The 26,421-nt window shown below is 42.1% G+C and overlaps 2 protein-coding genes across 3 annotated transcripts in view; one reads left to right on the top strand and one right to left on the bottom strand.

Annotated features, from left to right (window-relative positions):
- LOC129329019 (gamma-aminobutyric acid receptor subunit rho-1) overlaps positions 1-6,309 on the top strand; it is a 45,981-nt gene extending 39,672 nt beyond the window's left edge. The window contains exons 9-10 of one of the 2 annotated variants that reach the window (XM_054978420.1): positions 1,890-1,987; positions 5,430-6,309. In XM_054978420.1, coding sequence (XP_054834395.1) covers positions 1,890-1,987; positions 5,430-5,717 — 386 coding nt within the window. In that variant the 3' untranslated portion in view covers positions 5,718-6,309. Of the gene's footprint in view, positions 1-1,889; positions 2,087-5,429 lie in introns of both variants that reach the window. The other variant, XM_054978412.1, reaches the window with a different exon arrangement.
- Positions 6,310-7,245: 936 nt separating this feature from the next.
- Positions 7,246-18,828, bottom strand: LOC129331862 (xaa-Arg dipeptidase-like). The gene is made up of 7 exons (XM_054982489.1): positions 18,334-18,828; positions 12,987-13,135; positions 12,383-12,525; positions 11,836-11,990; positions 10,195-10,327; positions 8,538-8,645; positions 7,246-8,393 (listed from the first exon to the last, which is right to left on the bottom strand). Exons 1-7 carry the CDS (start codon positions 18,742-18,744, stop codon positions 8,251-8,253), a joined length of 1,242 nt encoding a protein of 413 aa, XP_054838464.1. The 5' UTR covers positions 18,745-18,828; the 3' UTR covers positions 7,246-8,250.
- Between the last annotated feature and the right edge of the window lie 7,593 nt (positions 18,829-26,421).

Raw genomic sequence — 26,421 nt, 5'->3', positions numbered from 1 at the left:
GGGAGGGACCCCCTCCTCCTCACATCGGCTTTAAATTGTGGCCAGCCACATGAGGCATTTGACAGCAGCCAGCTGGCTGCTTGCAAACTCCTCTCGCTGCTCTTTCCAGCCATGGGAGGGGGAGGAGGAACCCCCTCCTCCCCCTCACATCGGCTTCAAATTGTGGCCAGCCACACGGGGCATTTGACAGCAGCCAGCTGGCTGCTTCCAAACGCCCTGCGCTGCTCTTTCCAGCCATAGGAGGGGGAGGAGGGACTCCCTCCTTCCCCTCACATCGGCTTTGAAGAGCGGCCAGCCATGCGGGGCATTTGACAGCAGCCAGCTGTCCCGGAAGTGATATCATTGTACATGCTGGGACCACATGCACATGCTTTTGAGCATGTGAGGGACACAACTACAAGGTAGGTGCCAGGCCCCAGACCTCCCTCCAGGAGAGTCTGGGAACCTGGCAACCCTAGTTACATCAGTGCTTAGTTCTTGTGGCCCTAAGGCCCTTCTTACATGCGCAGGGGAATGCCAATCGCTTCTTTGGGGTCAGGTAGCAATTTTCCACAGACCAGTTTGGCTAGGGATCCTGGAGGCGTTTTGCCATCTTCTGGGCATGGAACAAACAAGGAGGGTCTTGAGTAGAATTAACAAGGAAAGATTACAAGACCGTTTAACGAAATCACCACTTCAAAAGTATTTTATCGTATCAATTGACATTCAATTAAATGTAGTTTCTATTTAAATACATATATTATTTTATACAGTCCTCTTCTCATAGACCCATAAAGTGCTGGTGCAATGCAGAGATGTAAACAGTGTCCACAACCAACGATATTCAGTACAACTCCACAATATACAGTTTGTTGGTCATATGGTTGTGGATTCAAGATAGGTCCAGTAGCATACAAATGAAAACAACCATCTGACGGGATGACTGGTTGGGGTCCCGTTTCCAGAGTCTTTTTCAAAGATGGAAGATAATCTGGCGAGATTTTCAATATTTATAGACTTCCATTCAGTTCACCAATAACATAATGCCGGGTGCTGCTCCAAGAGAAGGCAAATGTTTTGTGCTTCTCATCTCCCCTACCCCACATAAGCATGCAGGGTTGGATTCAGATTACATTTTTTGTTAATAGAAGGCACTTCTGTCAATGGAGTGAACTTTTTGTCTCTTCCCCCTTCTGCTACAGACCCCTGATTTGCTCCTTCTGCTATTCCAAAGGGTATCCTGTCCCCTGTGAAAAGCATTTCAAGATCAGTGGACTGCAACGGGGAGGGGAGGAGGAAAGGTTTATGCCAGTGATAAAGTGCTTTCTATTATCAGAAAGTTCAGTCCGGCTCACAGGAACACTGAATTAGGGAACAGCAGCATGTTTACGTGGTGAAAAATAAAGAATAGGCTGGATCTTATGTTCTGTGAGTGGAGCTCTGCTTGTGGAATAGATCTTTCATGCCCCCCCCCTTTTCTGTTCTGAACCCTCACATTCCCTTGAGTTATAAGGCTTCCCCAGGAATAGTGGCGGTTTGCGGGAGGGGAGGTAGCAAAAATAGTCCCTCTCCTCCACCAGCGAAACTGTCCTTGTGCTGGTGTTAAGATTGTAGGATCCGACTAATGGAAGCTAGGGGGATTAGTTGATTCCTATAGGTCAACAGGATTAATGATCATACTGTTCAGTTTTGTGCTGAAATGCAGGATCAACCATGGATGTAACTCAGACCAGAGTGTACCATATAGGGTTACTATAGAAAGACAAACCAGTAGTTCAGATGACTCAGAAATTTACTCTTTCAAGCAAGCATATTATTTTAGTAAAGAAAACCTTGGCATATTATTTTGTGTAAAAGTAATGATTTGTTTCCAAAATGAGTATCTCAAAATGGATAATTTTATGCCTCAGGGATAACAACGGTGCTGACTATGTCTACCATCATAACGGGTGTCAACGCCTCCATGCCTCGAGTTTCCTACATCAAAGCTGTGGACATTTACCTCTGGGTCAGTTTTGTGTTTGTCTTCCTATCGGTGTTAGAATATGCAGCAGTGAACTACTTGACTACAGTGCAAGAACGTAAAGAAAGGAAGCTGCGAGACAAGGTACATATAATGTTAAACTGGTGCTGTGTAACTGAAATGCCAGAATGGCTGCATCACCAATTAAAAAGAAAAACACCAACAAAGAACTAAGCCTCCTTAGAATAAAACATTCATACAAGCAAACTAGCTGTATTCATACAGCAGAATGAAGTGGCAGAGTTCAGACATGGGAAAACAAATTATATTGGCCAGTATTCAACCACATAGTTCCAAAGACTTAAGGGCACTTAAGTTTTCTTAAGAGGCTGCAGCAAGTTCTGTTGATTCCTCCATCCCATGGCAGCCCACTGAGAGCCCCTCGCTGGCACATTTTGTTTAAGGAAGGTGGTCAGTGAATCCTCAAGAACAGTTGAGAGTAAAATGGGAGTTCATAGTGGGAGAGGCAATCAATGGAAATTGTTGTCCCCTCTTCAAGAAATGCAAGTGCCCTTAAGTCTTTGGAACATGTGGCTGGGTACAGGCCACTGTTTCAGACTGCAGTGAGGAAGTCACAGTTGAATGTTCTCCATTTAAAAACTAAACCTGCCTGCAAGATGACAATTTCTACAGTGGTGAATTTAGTATGAAGAAGCTGGTACCTTGACCAGTGGTTAGCATGTTTTCAAAAGCTACATTTAGCCTGATAATCATCTACAAAGTAGAGGACAGGCCAGAACCACTCTCTGCTGTTCTAGTTTTCTGCCTACAGGATTTAAAAAAACGTTGAGGAGCCTTCAGAAGAGACCTTTCCCTGCCGTCTGGAGTTCTACCTTTTCTGCTACCTCAGAGCTCTCCTCCCTCATTCAGCCAATCACTGATGTAGCTGATGCCTCCTTCCATGATCTGATTAGCATATTATTTTTAGGGTGCTTCCAGATAGGCTTGGAAGTACAAGTGGATCAACATACCTACCCTCTGCAAATCACACTGAGAATAATAGGCCTGTTGCTACTGAATGCTATTTTATTTGGTAAAATTCAGGAAGCACTGCTGCAGTATTCCTTTGCTAAAGAACAGCAAAACCCCACTGCTTCCCTCTGTTTTTAACTAATTTTTTTGGGGGGGGGGAGAAGGGAGCAGGAGTCAGAGACAGAAGGGGAAAGGGAGGGCAAGTGTGAATGGCCAATCCGTGCAGCGACTCTCCTTCTCTGGCCATTGGGATTCTCAAGGAGAGTACCTTTAAAAAAAAAACTTCTGCAATGAGTTAAATTAGGCTTGCCTCAGTCATCCTCCAGTTTGCTCTGACTTGGAGACTGAGATCCACTGTCTGCTTGCTGCTGCTGGCTTTCTTTCAGGGCCTCCTTTGGACCGCGACTGGATCCTGCTGCCCAATAAGTGGAGTGGATTCCTGACTGCTGCCTAGCTTGAGTCGTAGACTCGCTCGATTTTTTCTCTCTTTTGAGGTGGAGAACATCTTTGGGTGCTTTCTACCAGCCAGTCAGGGAGGCAGGAACTAATTTTCTTCTTCTTCCTGTCTGGCATGTTGGACACACTTTCCTCAGTTCTGTTCCTGCCCCTAGGGAGAGTAGTTCTGTAGTAGGCTCTGTCTGCTATTTTTTGATAATTAGGTGCTATTTTGCATTTTAAAAACTGGTTTTTTGCAGTGTGTGTGTGTGTGTGTGTGTGAGAGAGAGAGGGGCTTTGGTTGGGCTTTTGTGTAGGAGGGGCTTTGATTTCTGTCTTTTGAAATTGCTTATATTTACTGTTCATTTTGTTGATCTTCTGGAAGGCTGTTTTCCTCTGTTGTTGGGCTTTCTTTACAGAAGTTTGGTTGGTTTTTTCCTGGGTTTTCTGTTGGCATAGAAGTTTGGTTTGGTCAAATATTCAATTATTGGTTGTTCTTTTTCTGGGGGGGCATGTTTGTTGGGGAACTTAGTTCAGTTTGTTAACTTAACCTAGTGGTGTTTGGGTGTACTTTTTGGGTATCCTGAGAGAACTGTGAACATTTAAAAAGTGTTTTTAAGATAGGCTAGTTGTAGATTTTCCCCATTGAGAATAATGAGATTGGAAGTGGCTGGGCGGGGGCGTCTTCTTTGGAAGGGCATAAAATGGCCCCCTGGAGTCCAATTTTCATGAAACTTTTGGGGTCATTAGAGGACAGTTAGGTTCGGTGGATTTTGCTTTCAAAATGCCCCCCCCAACCGCCTGGATAGGCCTTATAGTTTTCCCCATAGAGAATAATGGAGATTGGAGGTGGCTGTGGGGGAGGGGCATAAAATGGCCTCCTGGGGTCCAATCTTCATGAAACTTGGGGGGGTAATTAAAAGACAGGAATAGGCCCCCTGAAAATCTAGTGGAATTCAGTCAAAAATGACCCCCCCATTCCCAAGGCCACCGGAAATTTCCAAATTGAGTTTTCCATAGGAAACTGGCTGAATTTCACTGAATTTGCTCTTTATTACCAAACCATAGAATAAATTTGGTATTTGGGGAATACCAATCCCCCCGCCCTAGTTTGGTATTACTGAACTGAATCAACCAATTTTTCCCCCAGTGCACACCCCTATAGTCTAGTGAGGATGCCACCTCCCCACAAACCACTATAGCTTCCTAGGAAGAAAGAAGCAATTTATTTACAAAATGTATGCCTTGCCTTTCTTCCCTCATCAATACCGCTAAGGTGGCTAACAAATTAGGAACATATATAATAAAAACATGCTTAAAAACCTTTAAAACCAACGCTAAAATACACATACAAACATGAAAACTATTAAACATAGGGCAGGAAGGAGGGATCACTGAGGGAACATCAGATGAAACAAGACAGCAACAGAGGGGAGTCTTTCTGGGGAGAGAATTCCAGAGTTTTGGTGCCACAACTGAAAATGCCGCCTTGTTGCTACCTGCCAAATCTCAGAAGGTGGAGACAATCAAATCATGGCCTCAGAAGATGACCATTGTGGTCTGGTAGATTCATAAGGGAGCAGGTGGTCCTTCAGGTATGTTGGTCCCAAAACATCTACAGCTTTAAAGGTCAACACCAGTATCTTGCATTGTACCCAGAAACAAAACTGGAGCCAGTTTAGAGGGTGATATGGTCCCTACAATTCACTCCAGTAGATTCTGTAGTATATGCATACCTTAACATGTCTGTCAGTATGAAGATAGCCAGGGATCTTTTCCCCCTTTCCAACAATCCCTTCTGACTCTTGGAAAGTTGATTCACAAGACCCACATAGAATAATAACCACTCTGTCGGATTTTGTAAGGGAGATGAAAAAATCACTCCTGCTGCCTTTTCCCATCAATGAAGCTGATCCAACCCAAGTGTTTTCACCCAGTCCTGCAGATCTTCTGATCAAAAGAACTAGAGATTAAAATTACTCCTATGAGAAAAAAAAACTATTTGTCCTTTTTTCTACAGCTTCCTTGCACTTGTGCTCTGCCTCAGCCAAGGCAAATGATGATGGATGGCACCTACAGTGATGGGGAGGTGAATGAACTGGGACAGTATGTATCTGAAAATGGAGAGAAACAAGACAGAATGATGGTCCAATTGGCACTTGGTTCAGAAAGAAATTCAAACAGGAGGAAGAGCCAGAGATACAGCAGCATGAAGATTGACACCCATGCCATTGACAAGTATTCTAGAATAATATTCCCCGGAGCATACATTTTATTTAACCTGATATACTGGTCTATTTTTTCATGATTACTAGTTTTTCCCCCTTTAGTCAGTTTCCACATGGTGGATGTGTTAACTGTATGAAACTAACGTCCATTAAGCAAATAAAATGACAATAGACTACTATTCTATACTTGGACAAAAAACCCCCTGCTATTCTTGTTGCATAAAAACTACTCAAGGCAATACCCGATGCATTCCAAGGACGCTCTTGTGGAATTCCATAGAAGACTGTCAAGTTCACCAGCTCAAAAACAATTGTAAGAACAAGCAGCATTACAATAAAGGGGGTGGGGGGGCAAAATAGACTTGAATAGGTGTTTAAAAATACAAATGTAATGAAAAAGGACTGTAATGATGTGCTATAAAAGCAAGAACATCTTTTCAGCTGCTCTGGTATCAACCAGCTCATTTTGGCATCTGTGTATTACTAAGATCAGAACTGAATGGACAGACCATATAAATATTGTTTCCATATGTGAATATATACAGTATTTTAAAATTTAGTACGCGTGTAAATAAGATTACAAATCTAAATGTTGTACACTTTGACTACACTAGTCCACACACAACAAAAGTTCTTGTTCATAATTCCTAATACAAGTCCACCTTTTTTGCATGTAATTCTCTGTATTAATTACTTTGTGGTATTTCAACATCTTCTTAGAAAGCTGAACAATCTAAAAGGTTAGTTCAATATGGTGCAACCTCATAAAGCTGACATACCCACTGCACCCCCTCTGAACACCTGCAGTATAAAGTATACACTTGTCACCAAAATTATCTACAAGTAACTTCAAACTAAATTTGCAGTGTGAACTGCCTTGTGTTATCATAATGATATCAGAACTTCTCCTAGAATTAGGTACAATATTTACGTTGGAAGAGATTTTCAAAGAAGCAAGTATTAATAGTGTAGCAGTGATTAGAGCATTAACTATTCCTCACTATAGCAATTTCATTCAAGTCAAGTGGTTGGATTCAAAGATTAAGTTCTGCTGGCATAATAGCACTTACAAGCTTGTTCTTAATTATTCCCCCTTCCACACTGGTCTTGAGGGTTCCTTGACACCCTGGGGCAGAATAGTGGGGTGGGGAATAAGTGGAGGTCAGCAAGAGGGAGAGGCAGGAAAGTCGTGCTCTGTGAGTTTTGCTCAGTTCATGGTGATTTGGAGTTTGGGAAGAAATATCAACAAACAGCTGTTCTACTATTGCACAATCTTTTCCTCCCTTCCCCACACATCGTTTTGTTTGCTCTTACTGAACATACTTTACACAGCTATTCTACTCCCACATCAATATTTGGTTCAAAGGAGTCCAATTTTGTAAAGATGTTTCTTAAAGATTAGCAAAACTGAATCCTTTCCTGATAGCTCAAGAATCTACACAGCAAGAAGTAGCCAACTGATGTATTTCAATTTTACGTGGCCATTTTAGCAAACTTAGTCCTAAGTAAACCCTTTCTCTTCCACACACACCATTTTGTTTGCAGGCACACAAACATCTTCACAGATAGACTTTTTTCCAGCACTTCGGCCAAAAGCCTGCCCTGCCCTGTGCAAGTCTTGCAGACATTTGAAAATGTTCTCCATCCCATATGGAGGCTGGCATTTTGTTTCAGACTTTACAAGTAATTGGTGTTCAGTTCGTTACTATCTCAGAAACAAATCACAAAAATTGTATTAAATGTAAATATTTTATTTAGTTAAAAGGGGCAATAAGGAATACCTCAGCACTCTTCTTGTACAATGTGTAAATGAAACCTGCATCACTGAACTCATGGAGGATGTCTACTTATTTCCAGTTTGAATATCACTTGTAGAAATTACTGGAATAAACCAGTGGAAGGCGTTAAAGCTGTATGTCCATGTACACTTACGTAACAGTACATACTGCATACTCAGTCACTGAACAACTGTTCCAAGTAATTGAATAATACAATACTCAAGTCACTGAACGATTCTCCAAGAAGTTTGTTCTAAAGGGGAAAAGCTACAACTGAAAAGGATCTGGGAGCTGGCCAGATGCACTACTCTTGCTGAGGGCACAACATATTTCAGTATGACAAGTACAATTGTGGTATGGACAGATAAGGGGAGAAAGTTAGATTTTTTTAAAAAAAGGTCTGAATCTGCTACAACCAGAACTGTGCAGATTGCAATTTTACAAAACGCAGAAAAGCGCTGAATGTGGTATTAAGTGTGTGATTCCATTTCTTGAGGTATAACATTTGGAATAGCATGTTTATAGTGCTTTTACAGCTGCCAAGATATTGCTGAAAATCTATGATTTAGGCTTGATAAAATCTCCAAGATCTGGAGTAAGTTTTCCAATAAGATGAAAGAGAAGAGGGCATAGTTGCCAAGTGCCTCCCATCCCTAAATTATGCAAAAAGAAAGTGCAGAATTATGTTGATATATTGTGTATTTCATAATTTAAACATGTTTGTAGAATTCATTTAATCATGGATTAAACATAGTCTAATAGCCAGGGGAGAAGAGTTCTGGCTCTATGACGAGTGTTCTCGCTATCCAGAGGACACGTTTTCCTGTTTTACACTTTAGTGCTCCTGCTCTTCTTGCTTGGCTTGTCTGAAGTCTTCTCTCACTCTCTCCAGCAGGCCTGGTCTAAAGATAACATCTATTGCCGTCATTGCAAGAGCTTTAGCTGTACGCAAGGCATACTGCTGTGCTACTTCTGACCCTGAAGGAACACCAATGTTTAGGTTAATAAAACTACCAAAATCTATACAAAAGAGAAAACACAATTTCTGCAAGTTAATGGCTTATATGCCACTAGTTTTTTTTACAAACTTAGGAACATACCAAAGCAAAAATACCTACTGACCTGCAGCCTCTGCAAACTGCTCAGTATGATTTAATGCATCAGAGCCAATATAAAAATAAGAATGAATTCCAGGAACAACATAAGAAACATTTCCAAAGTCTGTAGAACCTGGATGGTTTAAAAGCAAAAAAGGACCATTGGTGTTAACTTGCAGTTTGCAATTTTTGACTAATGTAGAATACATACACTAAAAGCTTATGAAAACAAAATTCCTTTTATTTTGGTCCTGACCTACAGCACAGCTATCACTCCCAAACAGAGCTCAGCTCTAGAACTTGCCTGGGAACAGCTTCTTTCAAAGATATTACAGTACAAGCAAGGCACTGACTGGTAATTTCAATAATTTTAAACAAATAACAAAAATGTTAATTTCCTTTCAGGGAGTAAGTAACTTCACTACTATGTACACACCACAGCCATCTTCAAACCAGGTAAATCAAGAAATCCTCATATAAGCAAGTTTAATCTTAAATAGAGATGGGCACGAACCTAAATATGAACCAAAAAATGCACGAACCATGCAGGTTGGTGGTTCGCAAACCAATGGTTCATGGAAGCTCATTTCCACCAATGGTATTAAAGGGGCAGTTTAAATGGCCATTTCCAAGGGAAATGGCCATTTAAACTTTTCCTGCCCCTTGCAAGTGGCAGGGGGAAATCCCCCCCCTCGCCGCCTGCCAGCTGATAGTTTAAAGGGCCCTGCTGCTTGCAAGCGGCAGGGTCCTTTAACGGCCCAAACTCCAGCCTCAGCCCCCCAACCCAGCCCATACACCCCCAGCCCCAGTCCCACACTTACCTTGCTGCTGGGGTGGTGGAGCTGCCCTGCGGGCCCGCGGCCTCCTCCTGCAAGGGGTGGGAAGGCTGTTTTTGGCCTTTTCCGCTGCTGTGTGGGCCCACAGAGTGGCAGGAGGCCAAAAACGGCCTCCCTGCCCCTCAAGTGGTCACCGCGAGCCTGAAGGGTGGTGAAGGAAGCTGAAAACGGCCTTCCCGCCCCTCAGAGGAGGAGGCCGTGGGCCCGCGGGGCGGCTGGGCCATGGCCTCCGCCACCCCAGCAGCAAGGTAAGTGTGGGCCTGGGCCGTTTAAGGGGCCCTGCTGCTTGCGAGCGGCAGGTCCCTTTAAATTATCAGCTGGCAGGCGGCATGGGGGGATTCCCCCCCTGCCAGCTGATAATTTAAAGGGACTTGCCCCTTGCAAATGGCAGGAAAGGGCCCTTTCAACGATTAAATGCCCTGGTCTTGGCATTGTAGTTCCTGACGTTTCGCCAGCAGCTGTGGCTGGCATCTTCAGAGGTGTAGCACCAAAAGACAGAGATCTCTCAGTGTTATGGGAAAACCCACAACAACCATCGTTCTCCGGCCGTGAAAGCCTTCGACAATACATCGATTAAATGCCCCTTTCCCTGCTGCTAAGCAGACGGAAAGGGGCATTTAAACCCCACGAACCACAAACTGGTTCGTGAATTTCCACCAGTTCATGGGGGTTCGTGGTTCATGGAAACCCACGAACCCCATGGTTCCTTTTTGGAGGGGTTCGTGCCCATGTCTAATCTTAAATAGCACACTAGATGCATAATGTAGAACAAAATGTTGTGTGCTTCTTTTCTGACTATGAAAATATCTCCCACAGAATATTAAACAGGAAGAAATGCCAAACTACCTGATAAAGTAGATGAGATAGTTTTGTCTGAAAACTCCATTCCAAGGCTCTTTCCATTTTCCATGTAGATTTGCTGTAAGCTTTTATTTGGAAGCACATTGTAATAATCTGGACACTCCCTTTTTAATTCTATCTGTAACATTAAAATGAACAAATTATTTTTAAGACCATTAAGAACTATTTAGCGACTGGTGAAATTTTAAGACTGAAAATAAGTAAATAAGTATGCCACATGCCAAGAAAATTTCAATGACTTATATATTGAAAAAGGACAATTCTACTATATAAAAGGCAAGCTGTATTGGCAACGACTCGCTTTTTATTGTCACACAGGCATACTCTGGACTGGGGGCTGCCGTGACGTGTCTGCTTGCAGCCAGCAGGAGTAATCAGGCCATCAATTCGCTGGGTCCCCTCGTGGTGGCAAGCAGGCGCTTCGCAGCAGCCCCCAGGCCAGAGCAGGAAGGTGCTGAGGGGAAGAAGAGCAGAATACAAAGTAATCTTTGCACAGGCACAAAGATTGGCCTAAGCCCTCCTCCCCACGCCTCCCTTCAGTGCCCTCCTGCTCTGGTCTCCAGGTCACTGTGAAGTGCCTGCTTGCTGCCAGGAGGGGGCCCATTTTCTAGAGCTCATATTTTTTCACACAATGGGCGTTGTTTCTAGTAGAAATATATTTATTCTATATATATATTCTATATATTTCAATATATAAGTCTCACTAGTCTGGGCACGTGAGTGACTGAGAAGTTACTCAGGTAATAGCAACTGATGAACAGATCAGCAATTTCCTTTGAAACCCCAAGGAAAAAGGATAATGCTAGTTAAAATACAGAACAAAGGGTACACATTCAAACCATTTGTGATCTATTACAAGTAACTTAATCAAGTTGCTGTTTTAGTTATTTATATTTGACATTTCCACTAACAGGTCTCAGAAAAAGATATGCCTACAGCATTTGTAATCTGAGTTGCACAATTACTTTGGCTGCAATATTGATGACTATAAAAACTTAACATTAAGCATTTATGACGAACCATCTACATTTGCTGATTTTTCTTATTTATGGGCTAACTCGGGGTCCCCAGCCTTTCAGAACCTGCGGACACCTTTGGAATTCTGACACGGTGCTGGAAGCAACCACAAATGGCTATCATGGGAGCGAGAAAATTTCACAGAATGTCAGGAACCAAGGTTATGCATTACCCTAACAGCAACTGAATATAATGTTGAAAAATATTTTCATATCATTTAAAAATATTTTCTTGCACACAGCTTACTTTCAGTCATGCAGTAAAGGTCTATGTGCTGTGGTGGCAGCAGCTGCCGAAGCAATATTTTTAAAATTCTGCACAACCAATCATATCTCTGATGGCCAATCAGAAGCCCTGCTTAGCAAAAGCCCTACCCACTTCCTAAAACACTTGGCAGGGACCAAGTTGGGGACCCCTGGGCTAACTGGAGAACTTCATTCAAGTACCTCTCCATTCCAACTCTCAATTGGAAAAATGGGACTGAATTATCAACTATAATTTGCACACTAGTGCAGCTTGTAAAACATTATATATGTTTACAGGAGCAGTAAGCAGATTTAGGACTCCTTGTACAGTCTAAGAACTATTCAAATGAACAAGGCCTCTTACTTTGCAACCTGTAGCCAGAGCTGCGGCTCTGAAGCAGCTTTCAGCTTTATCCACCAGAACTGGTAGATCCTTCAAGAGAGGGGTGCGCAAGAAAAAAGCTAGCTCTGTACAGGAGGGTATAATATTTGGTATCTCACCACCTCTTTTTATAATACCTGCAAAATAAAAGCCATTGTTACAATGAAAAGATGTTTTTGCTTTTTTTATAGCATTCCTTCTTTACATATCGATTTCGTTAGTGAGATCAACGTTTGTTACATTTTGTATTTCCAAAATCTAAATGTACAAGATTAAATTTGTCATGTGTTACTTGAATTTAAGGACATTCCATTTCCAAGCATGTGAACAAATTCTGATATTGTGCCTTATGAATTTGGGATTGTGTCCTGTGAATTTACTAGAGGATTGATTTCTCAGGTTTTTTGGAACCCCTTATAATCCAAACTTATTTGATTGGGGTGCAGTTCTAAAGCACGTTGATTTGTTTTACTATACCCAATAAGGTTGTACAGTTCTGATTAAACTCGGGACAGTCTATAAAGCTCACCATGGACTCTCCAAGCTGGTTTCATCTGCTGTCTTAATACTGACAGATTGTTATATGCAAGAACAGCAGCATCTAAAGCATTTATTCCTTCCCAAGGATATGCAGCAGCATGAGAAGCTTTTCCATAGTACTTCACAATCCCACTAGGAAAAAAAACCATCTCTATACATTCTGAATGTTAGAACAAAGGCTATGAGAAGCACACAATTAAGTCACTGGGGTACACATGTCAAGTATAAAAATATGAAAACCACTAAACTGAAAAGGCCCAACCACTCACAGAGTGCTTAACTCAGATTATTAGGACCATACCAAGCCAATTCCTAAAAGGTGTATGACAAAACAATTTTATTAGCCATTGTAGGTAATTATCAACCACCAAGATTGCAGTACTACATATTGTAGTCCAGACCCTCTTCTTTTAAGGAACTCAGAACAGTCTACACAGATATTCTCTTTGTTTGCATAATTTAGAACAGTATACATAGATGTATTCCAATTTTCTTCAAAGCTAGATTACATTGACAGACCAAGCATTTCCCTAAATTAGACTGACAGACCAAGTATTTGCCTACCTAAGCAAACAACAGAAAAGCAAACTTACTGATGAGTTGCCAAAGCAGACTTATAGGGCGCATCTTTCTGAAAGGGATGAGCCATGAACACAACATCCAGGTTGTCAAAAACACCAGCATCAATCAGTTTCAGTTTTCCGCCTCCTCCTTCTTCCGCTGGAGTACCTAGAACAGTTACCTAGGAAGAAGAGAAATGGTTTTTCAATTTTTTAAAAGAGTACAAAACTTCAAGACAACGTGAACTCCCTGGTTCAACTTTCATCATTTTTGAGTTTGCAGAGAGCTCAACTACACAAGACAATGACAGACCCATGCCATTAGACATCAGTCTGCCCCAATCACATACAAAGCAGTATGGTTTGTATGAGGCTGCTGAACTGCCCTACACCTGCTTTTCTTCCATTATGTTTCTTTTAATACTTGGCTTTTAATACTTTAATACTTTCTTTTAAAGCTTGGCTGGAAGAATGTGAACTAGGAGAGATGGATTGTAAGGACTGAACACTAATCCCTGTTAACCTTTACACTGCACCTCTATTTTACCACTAAACTACACATGACTCTAGGGATCAGTGTTCAGATCCTCCCGAGTGTACATTTCAGGAAGGGTAAGAACTACACATTATTGGGGGGGGGGGGTGGATATGGAACAGGACAGAGGACTGGCAGAGGGATTAACTCTCCCTGCTGCCCACACAATGATCAAAATGGCTTCTAGGCTGTTTTTTTTCAGTTATAATTTTTCTTTATTTAAACTATAAACAATAACATAAAAATTATAGACAACAAACATAAAGGATAAAAAACATTCTAAAAAGAAGACACATTAACAATACATAGACAAGTGAAAAAAGAAAAAGAAACCCTTAATGTTTCTAGGCTGTTTTAAGCCCTTAAAGGCTTATTAAAGTGGATTACACAATTAAAAACAAAGGCATGGGTGGAGGAATCAACTTCTTTGGGAGAAACAACAGGGAAAAGAGAGGACGGAAAGTCAATCCCCTCTTCCTCTGTGTGGAAACTCTCCACAGCTACATGAAATACTCCCGAGGATGGGAATACCAACACTGATTCAACAATGCTTGACATGTCACTGGAAAAAGACTGAGCCCTTTTCAGCTGTTATGATTTGGAACTCAACCACACTTAAGAGGAGACAAGTCACCCAGCACCAATAATTTTTTTGATATGTGCATATAGGAAGCCTAGGGGTTTTAAAAAAATTATTTTATTTGAAAAGAAGAAAAAAATTAAAATAAGCCTCATATATAATTGAAAGAAAAATATGACAAAAATAGTGGGAAATCTACCCTGACCTGGATAGCCCAGGCAAACCTGATCTCATCAGATCTCGGAAGCTATGTAGGTTGGCTTGGTTAGTAATTCAATAGGAGCCAACCAAGGAAAACCAGGGTTGCTACTATAGAAGCTGGCAATGGCAAACCACCTCCATAAGTCTCTTGCCTTGAAAACCCCAGCAGAGGTTATCATAGGTCAGCTATGACTTGACGGCAGTAGGAAATCTACACAGAAGCATCTGTGGCCATCATCTCCAAAGTTCCACCTGCTCCAGGGCTCTGACCCAATCCTAGGGAAACTATCCAAGCAAGCCCTAGAGGCTAGTCAGCCAATCAGAGTGCCTGGAACTTTGCTGGATGGCAGGGGGAAGCCACCTCAGGTAAAATACAGAGAAATGATATACTCTCTCACACATAAGGTATTTTGTGGCCTTGGATAAAGGCATAACAGAGGTTGCAAAAGAACTTTAAATGCTGAGGAGCCCTATCTGGAGGAAATTTCCCCCCCAGCATATGTTTGTTTGTGTGCGCGTGTGCATGTGTGAGAGAATTTAGGCTCAGACTCAACAAGTTAACACCCTGTAGGGAAAACAAGCTCTGGGGAGTGAGCCAGTTGTACATTTTCTTATTATTTGTTTTACACATACCTTAAACTCTTTCAACTTATTTTCTGTAAATAAATCTGTGGTCGTTGTTCTGTTCCATCTGTGTATTGTTTGTTAAGTTAAAAAATAGCTGTAGAAAAGAGGGTTTCTAATTACCTCCCTATCAAGTACCACACTGTTAGGGCTTGTGTACCACACTAAAGGCTTGTGTCTCCCTTTTTATTGTGGCAGCTGAGGTTTAAACAGAAAGTCGAGACCAGAGCGCCAAGGTAATTGGATAGCATTCAGTCTGGAAGACCTTTCACCTCAGAGGTCTTTCCCCTCAGCTCTCCCTCTTCCGCCTTTCCCTGTCACAAATAAATCAGTGGCAGCCAAGGCTGCGCAGTCAGACAGATGGTAACTGTCACAGTATCCACAAAAGGTTTCCAAATATTTAAAAATAAGTCAAGCCTCAGTTGTTGTCTATATGCTATATGCTCAAATAAAGATAAAATTGTAAGGTCCTCCATCAATTGAATTACGGGAGGTAAGCATGTGTCCCTCCAATGCTGTAATACAAGTCTTTTAGCTACAGTAAGAGTATGGAGGGTCTATTATTGTTAACCCACAGGCAGGTATTTTAAACTTCCTCAAAGAACAGTAAGTATTCTAATACAAAATTAGTATGAGTAATAACTTACTTCCAAAAAGATGGAACAACTAGACATATCCAAAGCATATGCTTAAGAGACACACCCTCTAAGCTACATCACCAGCAATTAAATACTGTATTTAGTCCTTTACTAAAAAGGGGCTATGGTGTCCAATATAGCCTGCCTGAAGAAGTCAGGAAATCTCCCGCTCTCCTAGCTTTCCACAAACTGTACAAACCCAAAATATTTAGGGGGTTTTCTTACACAAGTGATAGTTCTGTGCTCAAAAGATATAGCTCAGAGTGATATGCTGGTGACTGTACACTACACTACTATGTACGGTCTGTTGATGTAAACAAGCTGCTACTGGATAATCATGTGGTGTTTTTTGTTTTGTTTAAACATTATTTTTGTTTCTGTTGTTCTTCAGCTCTGTACTGGATTTCTACTTGTTTTCAGATTTCTGCTAGTCTACCCTATTGTATTGTTTACTGAATGTCACAGCCAACATTTGTATTGACTTATACTATGCATTCAGCCTTGAATTTCTGAAGACAGCGGACAATAAATAATGTAAATAAATATACTCTAATCATAATACTTGCCAAATAAGTTTATTTTATTTTATATATTAGATTTTTAGTCTGCCCTCCCTGCCAGGCGGGCTCAGGGTGGAAGTTGCAGCTTAAGACCCATAGAAGTAACAGGTATAGCCTTTAAGACATCATACCATTGCTCTGGCAAAACTGTGTGATCTAACACCTTATTCCTGAGACTATATATCATATTTATTAACCAACACCCAATATTTATAAACAAATACTGTAGGTTTCAGTTTTTGCATAGATGCAATAAAGTTTCCAAAAGTGGGGGAGACTCTGAAATATTTGATGCTGCAGGGCCATATTTGGATACCAACAAATGTAGTTGTAAACATTGCCAGTTAGGAAAAGTTAGTAATACAAAACTGACAGGGGCAACCCTAGTGCAAATTGGCAAGAACAACAAACCAGGGCTTCAAAAATCAAATCTTGAGTATAATCCAGTTTCTCATGACTCCTCACTTCCTCCTGGGCGTGCAGCAGTTTGGACTGAACATAAGTATGAAGCCAGCACAACAAACTCTCCCACCGTTCCTCCGACCATGTGATTCACAGACATATGATTCACGTCATACTCACGAAACGGGTTAATGTTATTTGCCTGCAAGTCCCTGTCGGCGCATTTTTCTACATATATTTTGACTTTATGGACTGTCAATGTATTACTGGCACAAGCTCCCACCTACCGATTCTTCTTTGCTAATTTTGGCATTTGCACTTTAACTGATTGATTTGTTCCGGACAGTGAAGATTTGCAATTATTGTATACCTGCTACTTACCTGAACCCTGTATTGATGCACTTATGATTGAGTTTGTATAATCTGTCTTGTATTTATGCATGTATTTATAGCACTTTTGCACTTTGTATTATGAGAAACTGGATTATACTCAAGATTTGATTTTTGAAGCCCTGGTTTATTGTTCTTGCTAGTTAGGAAAAGTTGACAAGTCATATGTAGACCTTAGCTGAGAAAATGACAAAAACCCGTAATCACAGTTTATTAGATGATCCAAAGTAAAAAAATCTCTCTCCTTCCTAGTCTTCCATAGAAAAGATTTCCTTCCAATTTTTAAATCTGGATTGGCTCACAGTTTCATTTCAGTATGTGAAAAATGGGTCAAATTGATATCATCATGACATTATGTGCCAGTTTTCCTCTAACTGCAGAAATTGTAGGTAGAATGGAATTCATTTTAGCATGAGTAGACCATAATCCACTCCATTTAAAGAGGGGAACCAGACAAGAAGATTCTGAAGGCACATAAAATGGATAATCCACTACGGAGGATCAGTCCTAATAACTGATACAAGTTACCAAGTATATGTCTGATGATATAAATTAATCTCAGGAAAGCCAAATCCTCCTTCCTTAGGCGGAAGTTGCATAGAGACTTCCAAGACAGTAAGGAGCCCCTGATAAATTTTTGAAATAAGGTATGAATTTTATGAATATATCTGCAAGGTGTATGAAAAGGAACTGCATGCAAAACATATCATTCGAAGCATAACCTGTCACTATGAGGTAAATACACTCAAAATGCATACAGGAAGTTAGGGTTGCCAACCCTGGTCTGGGGAATTCCGGGAGTGTGAGCAAGTGGAACCTGGGGAGGGAGCACAGCCAGGTGTAACATCATAGAGTCCACCTTCCAAGGCAGCCGTTTTCCCCAAGGGAACTGATCTCTGTTGTCTGGACATCAGTTATAATACTGGGAGATCTCCAGGGAACCACCTGGAAGTTGGCAAGAGCAGAAAAGACGGAACAGGACTGGTGTTTAGAATCAATGGCTCGTTGCTTTTGTATTGTAGGGATGCTCCAATGCTCCGTTAATGAGTTAGGGACCACAAACTTCACCACTTTGTTGCCTTACGTACTATTTGTTGCTTTAAATATGTGCTCCTATGTCAGCCCTAGAAGTGCTTATGTTCTATGGCATTTCTTCCAACTCTGTATTGGATTCTTGCTAATGTTATGTCTTTGTAAACTTCTGTTTATTTATTCTACGGCATTGTTTATGATATTGTCCTTGATATTGACTATACTACTCTCCCATGGTGTAATCCACCTTGAGTCTCAGTGAGAAAGGCGGATCATAAATGAAATAAATAAAAATAAATAAACAAGCCGGTTCAGTCATTACGATTCTGGCGACGCAACTCGGGCCGCCTATAACATACGGGCAACAAATCCAATCTATTCGACAGCCCCCTTACCACTCGCAGTATTTGTCCCTCACCTTGACGGCGGGAGCGCGCAGGGGGCCGTCCGGGGCGAGACTCTCGAGGGCGCCCTTGAGGCCGAGCGCGGCGGCGGCGCCCACCTCGGCGATGAGGTTGTGGCCGCAGGCGTGGCCGATGCCGGGCAGGGCGTCGTACTCGCACAGGAAGCCCAGGCGGAGGCCCGGGGGGCCGCCGTCGGGCGCCCAGGCCCAGTCCGCCCGGAAGGCCGTCTCCAGCTTGTAGCGCGGCTGCACCGCCCAGGCCGGCCGGCCGGCGAAGAAGCGCGTCAGGGCGCCGTGGGCCTGGCGCTCCTCGTAGGCCAGCTCCGGCCGGCTCCAGATCGCCCGGCTCAGCTCGCCCAGCGGCTCCGAAGACGCCTCGATGCACTCGCCCGCCCGCCGCTTCAGCTCCTCCAGGCGCAGCGCCATCCTTGGCGGCTCGATTCACCTCACAGAGAGAACTTTCACCTCCTAGGCAGCAGCACCTTCCCTTGCCGCACCACCAGCCGAATAGAGTTCGAATACCCGCCGGTATGTTCCATACAGGCACCTCACTAGGCGTTCCCACCGCCCTCCTTTGGGGAACCCTGGGAAACGTAGTTCTTTAGCCTTTCTCGTTCATTGTCTGCCTATTCTTTTAACCGAGTCATGGAACTAAACCCATAAGGCATTGCGCTGAACTCTCTTCACGCGTTTGTCACATGCTTTTGAAGGGGTGGCACTTAAGAATTAGCAGGCTCGTGGGCTCTGTGTTATGGCGATAATGTCGGGGCGGCTGTTTCAGTCGGTTGCGGCAAAAAGTAGAAGAAACGCGCGCTTAACTCCCGCAGAGACTTTCGTGGACCAGAGCTCACTTCTTCAGACGTTATCAACTGAAATAAAACTGCGTTCGTTTTTATTGTGCCGCAAGACTTCTGTTTCTTTTTCAAACTGTTCAGGAACTACAGAGCCAACGCAACACACATGCATTATAATGCTACAACAAAAGGGGCAAAGCCTGGTCCGGCCCTGTACGCAAGACGCCGTGTGAGGACAGCTGGAAACTGAGTATGCATGTTTGTGTGGAAATACATGACACGTTGCGCGTTATTCTGAAAACGGTACGCAGGTTTGCTACCTGACGTCAGCAATGGGTTTAGAAAGGTGTAACTCTGTTTAGGATTGCAGTGCAAATCTCGTTAGGATTAAAACGTATTTTTAATCTGAAGGACAAGAAAACGACTTTTGTGCCCTTAACTATAGTTGGATTTTCAACATTTGTTCATCTAAAAATTTAAGATCAACGAGTGGAATGTTTAGAATGCAGCATATTCCCTGTGATACAGATGTATATAAATTACAATTTAAGACATAAGAGCATAAGAATAGTCTTGTTGGATCAGGGCAATGGTCTATGTAGTCCAGCATTCACAACAGCCAAATCAGTTGCCCCATGGAGGGCCAAACAAATAGGGCATGGAGGCTGAGGACCTTCCCTGCTGCTGCCTCCCAGAACTTTACTGCCTCTGAATATGGAGACTCCCTTCATGAACAATTCTTTTTATCATGTATTAAAACTCTACATTTTTTAAAAAGTAAAAACAACATTCCCTCGATGAGCATGAATTTATTTATTTTTACTTCATTTATATATCACTTTGCTACCCAATGGGGACACAAAGCAGCTTCCATTATTCTCCTCCCCTCTATTTTATCCTCACAACAATCCTGAGAGGTAGGTTAGCCTGAGTGTGTGTGACTAGCCCAAGTCATCTAGCAAGCATCTGTGGCAGAGGTGGTATTCAAACCTGGGTCTCCACATCCTAGCCCAACACTCTAACCGTTACACCACACTAGCTCTTAATTTATCAGTTTAAATCAGAAACAGCTGAATCTCTTTGCTGAATTAATTGGACTAATTTCCAATTGAGGTGCTTGGGATTGGACTAATAATTTAAAGAAGAAAAGTAGTTTCAAAGATTAAGAGCTGTTTGTATAAAATGCAGACATCTGCTCTTCCTTATGGAATCTAGAATAAGTGAGACATAGAAGGGGAGAACGGGTGGTCTTAGGGAGTCTTCTGGGCAAAAATCTAGGATGGGGCCTCAAAATCACTTCCTCCTGCTCACCCACTCACCCTCAGATTGAGCAAAAAACAGCCCTTGCCCTCTGCAAAGTGGGCCAGAGCTGCTGCCGGAAGCCAGTTGACCTAGTCCCAGGCAGGGTGGTGCAAGCAGCTACCAGCATGGAGCCAGCTAAGCTCTAGACAGATTGGGCATGAGCAACCATCACCTTGAGTTGGCAGCTCAAATGGAGCAGGTATGATTGGTGGCAGGGATGAGAGATTCCCCCCCCCCCATGAGGATGGAGCAGTGGGCAGCATGGAGACCTATGCAGCTACCTCATTTGCTAAGACTTCCCTGGGACTACTAATTAGCATAGTATTGGGTTGTTTATATATTAATAAGCCAAACCTTTATGCTAGTCAAATTAATTATTGTACACAGTTTTAAAAATGCATCAATCACCTATGGCAGATTGGGTATCCTTGTGTATAGACCTCCTAGCTCCCCCATAAGCACCCTTTCTGAGTTGGTGGAGTTGCTAGCAGGCATAGTGTTGTAGACACCTAGACTTCTTGTTCTGGGAGACTTCAACATCCATGCTGAGTGTTCAAAATCAGGCCCACTTCAGCTTCCCTGGCAACCCTGGGCCTCTCTTAAATTGTGACAGGCCCTACACATGAAAGAGGCCACACCTTAGATTTAATATTTTGCACTGAGCCTTTAAGAGGAAATCTTGTTTCAACATTGGAGGTTTGGCCTGAACTGTGGTCAGACCATAATCTGCTGAAGGCAAAACTGAATGTAGCCCAACTCCCCACAAAATTGGGGGTCCAGTTAAAATGATTCACCCACAAAGGCTCATGGATCCATATAGATTCCAAAATGCCTTGGGGGATTTTAGAATCCCAGACACATGCCCCATTGTAGCTGCCGTAGGAGTGTGGAATGCAAAGCTCCTTGAAGCTATTGACACCATTGCTCCTTATCGACTGCTCCGGCCCTTGGGACAGATGCTGGCCTCATGGTTTACCACGTTGCTGGCTGACTTAAAGAGGGTTGGAAGACATCTAGAAAGGCGCTGGCGAAAAACGTGTGCGGAAGCAGATAGAACATGCTCAGAATCAACTGGAAGACCTATGAAGCGAAAATGAAAGCAGCAAAGAAACATTTTTCGGCAACTATTGTGTCTGCTAGTTCACGACCATCCCAATTGTTTAAGATATCCAGACACCTCCTAACCCCTAAATCTGAACCTTTACAGTCCTGAGAACAGACAATTAGCTGCGAGGCCTTTGCTAAGCTTTTCGCTGATAAAATAGCACGAATATGCTCTGATCTAGCTGCTAGCTGCAATACAAGCGAGATAGAAGAAATGATAAATGCACCATCCAGCTTACATTTGGATTGCTTTGAACCAATCACAATAACAGATCTTAACAGGATCTTGATGTCTATGAAAACCACTACTTGTGCGTTCGATCTTTGCCCATCCTGGCTGTTAAAATCAAGTAAGGACCACATCAGTGAACCACTGAGGTCTATTGTAAATCAATAACTAACTCAGGGCAGCTTTCCCCGGCAGCTCAAACAGGCGGTTATCTGTCCGCTACTTAAAAAACTATCCGTAGACAATATACAGATGACACCCAACTCTATATCTTGCTATCCAAGTCCCCACAGGATGCAGTAAAAATCTTAGATCGCTGCCTGACAGCCGTGGTGAAATGGTTGAAAAACAACAAATTGAAATTGAACCCAGACAAGACCAAAGTGATGCTTGTTGGGAAAGCAGAGATCTTGAAGAACATTGTACTCCCCACTTTCGATGGAGTTCGTCTGACCCTTGCAGACTCAGTTAAGAGCCTAGGGGTTATACTGGATCCAGCATTATTACTAGAAAAACAAGTTAAGGAAGCAGCAAAAAATGCTTTCTACAACCTCACTCTATCCTGGAAGATGGCTTCTTATCTTGACACAGCTGACCTGGCCACTTGGATCCATGCTATGGTAACATCAAGGCTTGACTATTATAATGCTCTATACATAGGTCTCCCATCTAAGTTAACTAGAAGGCTCCAATTAGTGGGAAATGCTGCAGCTCGACTGTTATTAGGAGCGAGCAGGTGCATGAACATCACTCCCATCCTACAGTCGCTCCATTGGCTACCCATCAGTTACCGTGCTCAGTTCAAGGTACTAGTTATTACATACAAAGTTCTTTATGGCTTTAGTCTGGCATACCTACGGGACCGCCTCCCTCCTTATGTTCCTCCATGGCAGCTTCGCTCATCTGAACAGGGTCTCCTGCAGGTGTCAGGTTGCACATAGGTGAAGTCAGCAGTACATGGGTTTTCTCTGTGGTGCCCCCTATCCTGTGGAATGACCTGCCTGAGGAAGTCAGAAGAGCCCCCACTCTCCTGGCTTCTCATAAACAATGCAAAACTGAACTATTCAAAAAGGCTTTTTACTCAAATGGGAGGGCTGCATTGTATGGAAGGGTCTCAGATGCTTTGCTAATGAGTTAGGGACCATAGACTTCATCACTATATTGTCTTACATATTATCTGTTGTTTTAAATATGTATTCCTGTATACCACCAGTGCTCCATGTTGTCTAATGTTAGTCCTAGAATTGATTATGTTCTGCATCAGTATTTTTTCTGCTCTGTATTGGATTTTTGCTAATACTATGTCTTTTAAACTTGTATCTATTTACCCTATGGTATTGTTTATCAAATGTCCTTGATACTGTATTGAAATGCACTTGATACTGATTGTACTAATCTCATACTGTGTAATCCGCCTTGAGTCTCAGCGAGAAAGGTGGACCATAAATGACATAAATTAAAAAAATAAAAATGATACAATGTAGCACTTGGTCTGCCTGTTTCGGGGAAGGATATAGTTACCTGTCTTGAAGATAGAGATCCGCGGAGGCAGCAGCAAAACAACCAATGTTTCACAGAGGAGGCCCAAATGGATTTGGGGGTGTATGTATGAATCCAAAGACACACAAACACGCACTAGTGGCTAGGGAGTCTATATCTAGGGGGAAAGGCTCCCTGGGGCAAGCTAATGTTCTCACTCCCAAAACAATAAATTTAATTGGTTTTCCAGAGGTGGATAATGAGTTGGGAGAGGCTTAATGGATCTGAGGTGGACTATAGGTGTAATTGGTGCTTTATAACCCTTTCAATGCAATCCTAGGCAGAGTTACTCCAGTCTAAGCCCACTGAAGTCGATGGCCTTAGACTGGAATGACTCTACATAGGATCGCACTGTTTGAGTTGGATGGAAAAAGCTACCAAGTTTGGTGAATAGCGTTAAGTTGGTACTTAATCAGGCTAAATGGGTGAGGGGGAGTGAGGCAGGGTGTGGATGCGATTATTGCAGAATTTCTTGAGAAACCTCATTGTTCTAAGTTATGCGTCTCTCTGGGGCATGGAGGAGGCCTTTAGTCAGCCAGCGCGCGTTAGAATTCACTGCCGCCCAGACCGGGTCTCCGAACCAATGATTTCCCCATGGTTTTGCCGTTTACTCCTGAGGAAGCTTTTGTGAAATCTGTGCTTCAGCCGGCCCCAGATAGGGTGAAAAGGTTCGCCTTGCCAGCTTCAACCCTGCGGCTTTTTTACCATCTGGAAGAGACACCTTAAGACAATTGTTGGAAGAAACGACAACGGAGACAGGACATGGACACTAACCTTATTGTTCCCGGTTGTTCCAGTAGAATGTATTTAAACTGTACATGAATCGTTGCTGCTATATTGCTTGTTTGAGTTTACGAAGAATCAGCTATTTATTATATTTATTATATTTAATGTATTGCACTAACCTTGTTTATAGCACTTGCACTTTAAATATTGAAAATTTATAAAAATTTATTTAAGTGGGTGATTGATATTGTTGAATGCTTCCCGCGGGTTAGTCCCAACATTTTTGCCAGTTTCCAAGGAAGGAGCCATTTGTTGATTTGGATCACTGACGGGTCGGCAGGCAAGGGGGCAGATCCCTGGGATTTTGCCTGCCACTGGCAGGCACCTGGAAACCCTACACTTACGCTATGTGAGGAAGGCTGTTTATGATTCCATAAGTTACCCCTCAGTGGGAGGAGGGGTCTGACCGCTAATAGTCTTCTGGCATTTTCTGCTAGAGCCCGCTTTATCAGATGCTGTTTGAAGATTACTTAAATCCTCAATTTTTACTGTTAACACAATTAGCAACAAGTTGGGGGGAAGCCAAGGACAATTTGGAAATTCCTTTCCCCTTGGGGAAGCCAAGGACAATTTGGAAATTCCTTACAATTCCTCCCACTAAGTTTGTCTTTCAGGGACTGGAGCGGATTAATTTCTCTTTCTTCCTTAACTGCCACTTTGCTGTTCTTAGCATTCTGTTCCTTATGGATTTCCAAAGTCTGTTTGTTAGGGTGTTTTTCTCCTTTCTGTTTACAAATTTGTATTTTTCTTCATGAGGAGTCTCATGAGTAGACAGAGACCTATAACTTACCTTCTTGTCTTTGAGTGGCTTGGTTTCACTGCTTTCATCACAATTTACTTTTAGGTATCATGAACAGTTTTGATTAATATTTTGTGTAGAGAGAGTAGATGTATTTCAAATAAATAAGATACCACCACTCAAAGAGCTTCCAGAGTCTGATGACTTATTCGGCTGACAGCAATTAACCTTTCACAATGTGGAATGTTGCTGAGTATTTAATAAATTACTGCAAATCTCTTTATTTGGCAAGCATCCTTGGCTGATTAAATGTTGCCTTCAGAAAAACATCACAAGTATAATCCCCAATGAGCATTATTTTATCTGCCAGTTTCCTTTCTATCCCCTAATGTTTCTGTACTTTGAAATTCTCTTAAGATTCAATTGTCCACTTCTGTGACATAAACTGAAGTACCTGGGCTTGATCAGAACAGATTCGGAACGTAACCCTGTACACCTATTTGGAAACAAGTCCCCTAATGTAACGCTTAAGATTTAAAAATCTGCACCTCCAGTTTCTTCTACAAATACGCATTAGGTATTGATATTATTATACTGCCTGAAACATGTTAGCTTAACTGTGATAGATTTAATACCACCTTTCCCTGTAAAGGATTCAGAGTTAACACTTCAGTTTTTCTTCTTCAGTATGTATTTTATTCATACCCTCCTATCAGAGATTACTTTTATTTCCATTTCTTTAGAACATTTTTAATCCACCTTTCTCCAAAACTAGACTCAGTAAGGATTACAATGATAATAAAAGCAATATAAAATTAAAATGCATTAAAATGAACAAACGTGTAATTAAAAATTAGGTGGCACTGTCAAAAGGCCCTTTGAATAATCCCCCTTGTACACCTTGAAATGGAAGCCTTCTTGCTCAGATGACATGAAGCTGAAGAACTAGAAACTTGAGCTGAACCTGGAAACAAACCAGCAGCTAATACAGAGATCTCTAAATAGGTATAGTATGTGCTAGGCATCTGGCTCAAGCTAGAAAACAGGCTGCTGCACTTTGTGCCAGTTAAAGTTTTAAAATTATCTTCAAGGGCAGCCCCAATTAAAACATTTTACAGTAATCTACCCTCAAAGTTACTGGCACATGGATCAGCATAACTAAGGTAAGCCACTCCTTTCAGCCCCAGCTCCCCAGCTGTATTGAGGGGATAATAACACTGACCTTGTTCACCTTGGGCACTAATCTGTCTAGAAAAGGAATATATAAGCACACTTACTATTATTATTATTATTATTATTATAGCTATGGAGAAGTTGATACAAGTACCAAATCTCGTAGCTGATCCAGCAGAGAGACAAATGCTGTAAAGATTAGGCAACAGTTCTCTGCTTGAGTCAATTTACAGTTATGACAACAGTATTAATATTATATAATTGGCTTTAGTCAGGCCTAGTCATGAAAGGCTATGGTCATGGGAATATGAGTGCCTGCAGTAAAAAAAATCCTAGCTACTACAAAATCTTAAAACATTTGAGATTCATGAGTGAAAGAATGTTTCAAGGCATCATGATTATAGAGACGGATCTAAAAACATGCTACTTAACAAGGT

The sequence above is a fragment of the Eublepharis macularius genome, chromosome 1 (assembly GCF_028583425.1).
Source record: "Eublepharis macularius isolate TG4126 chromosome 1, MPM_Emac_v1.0, whole genome shotgun sequence".
In the NCBI taxonomy this organism is placed as follows: domain Eukaryota; kingdom Metazoa; phylum Chordata; class Lepidosauria; order Squamata; family Eublepharidae; genus Eublepharis; species Eublepharis macularius.
The sequence above is the reverse complement of the archived record's forward strand: the minus strand, read 5'-3'. Positions and strand labels throughout refer to the sequence as shown.

Coding starts and splice junctions, on each gene's coding strand:
- LOC129331862 (XM_054982489.1), bottom strand. CDS start 18,744: ATGGCGCTGCGCCTGGAGGAGCTGAAGCGGCGGGCGGGCGAGTGCATC. Junction 13,136..18,333: donor TGCGCGCTCCCGCCGTCAAG/GTGAGGGACAAA, acceptor TCTTCTTCCTAG/GTAACTGTTCTAGGTACTCC. Junction 10,328..11,835: donor CTCTGGCTACAGGTTGCAAA/GTAAGAGGCCTT, acceptor TTAATGTTACAG/ATAGAATTAAAAAGGGAGTG.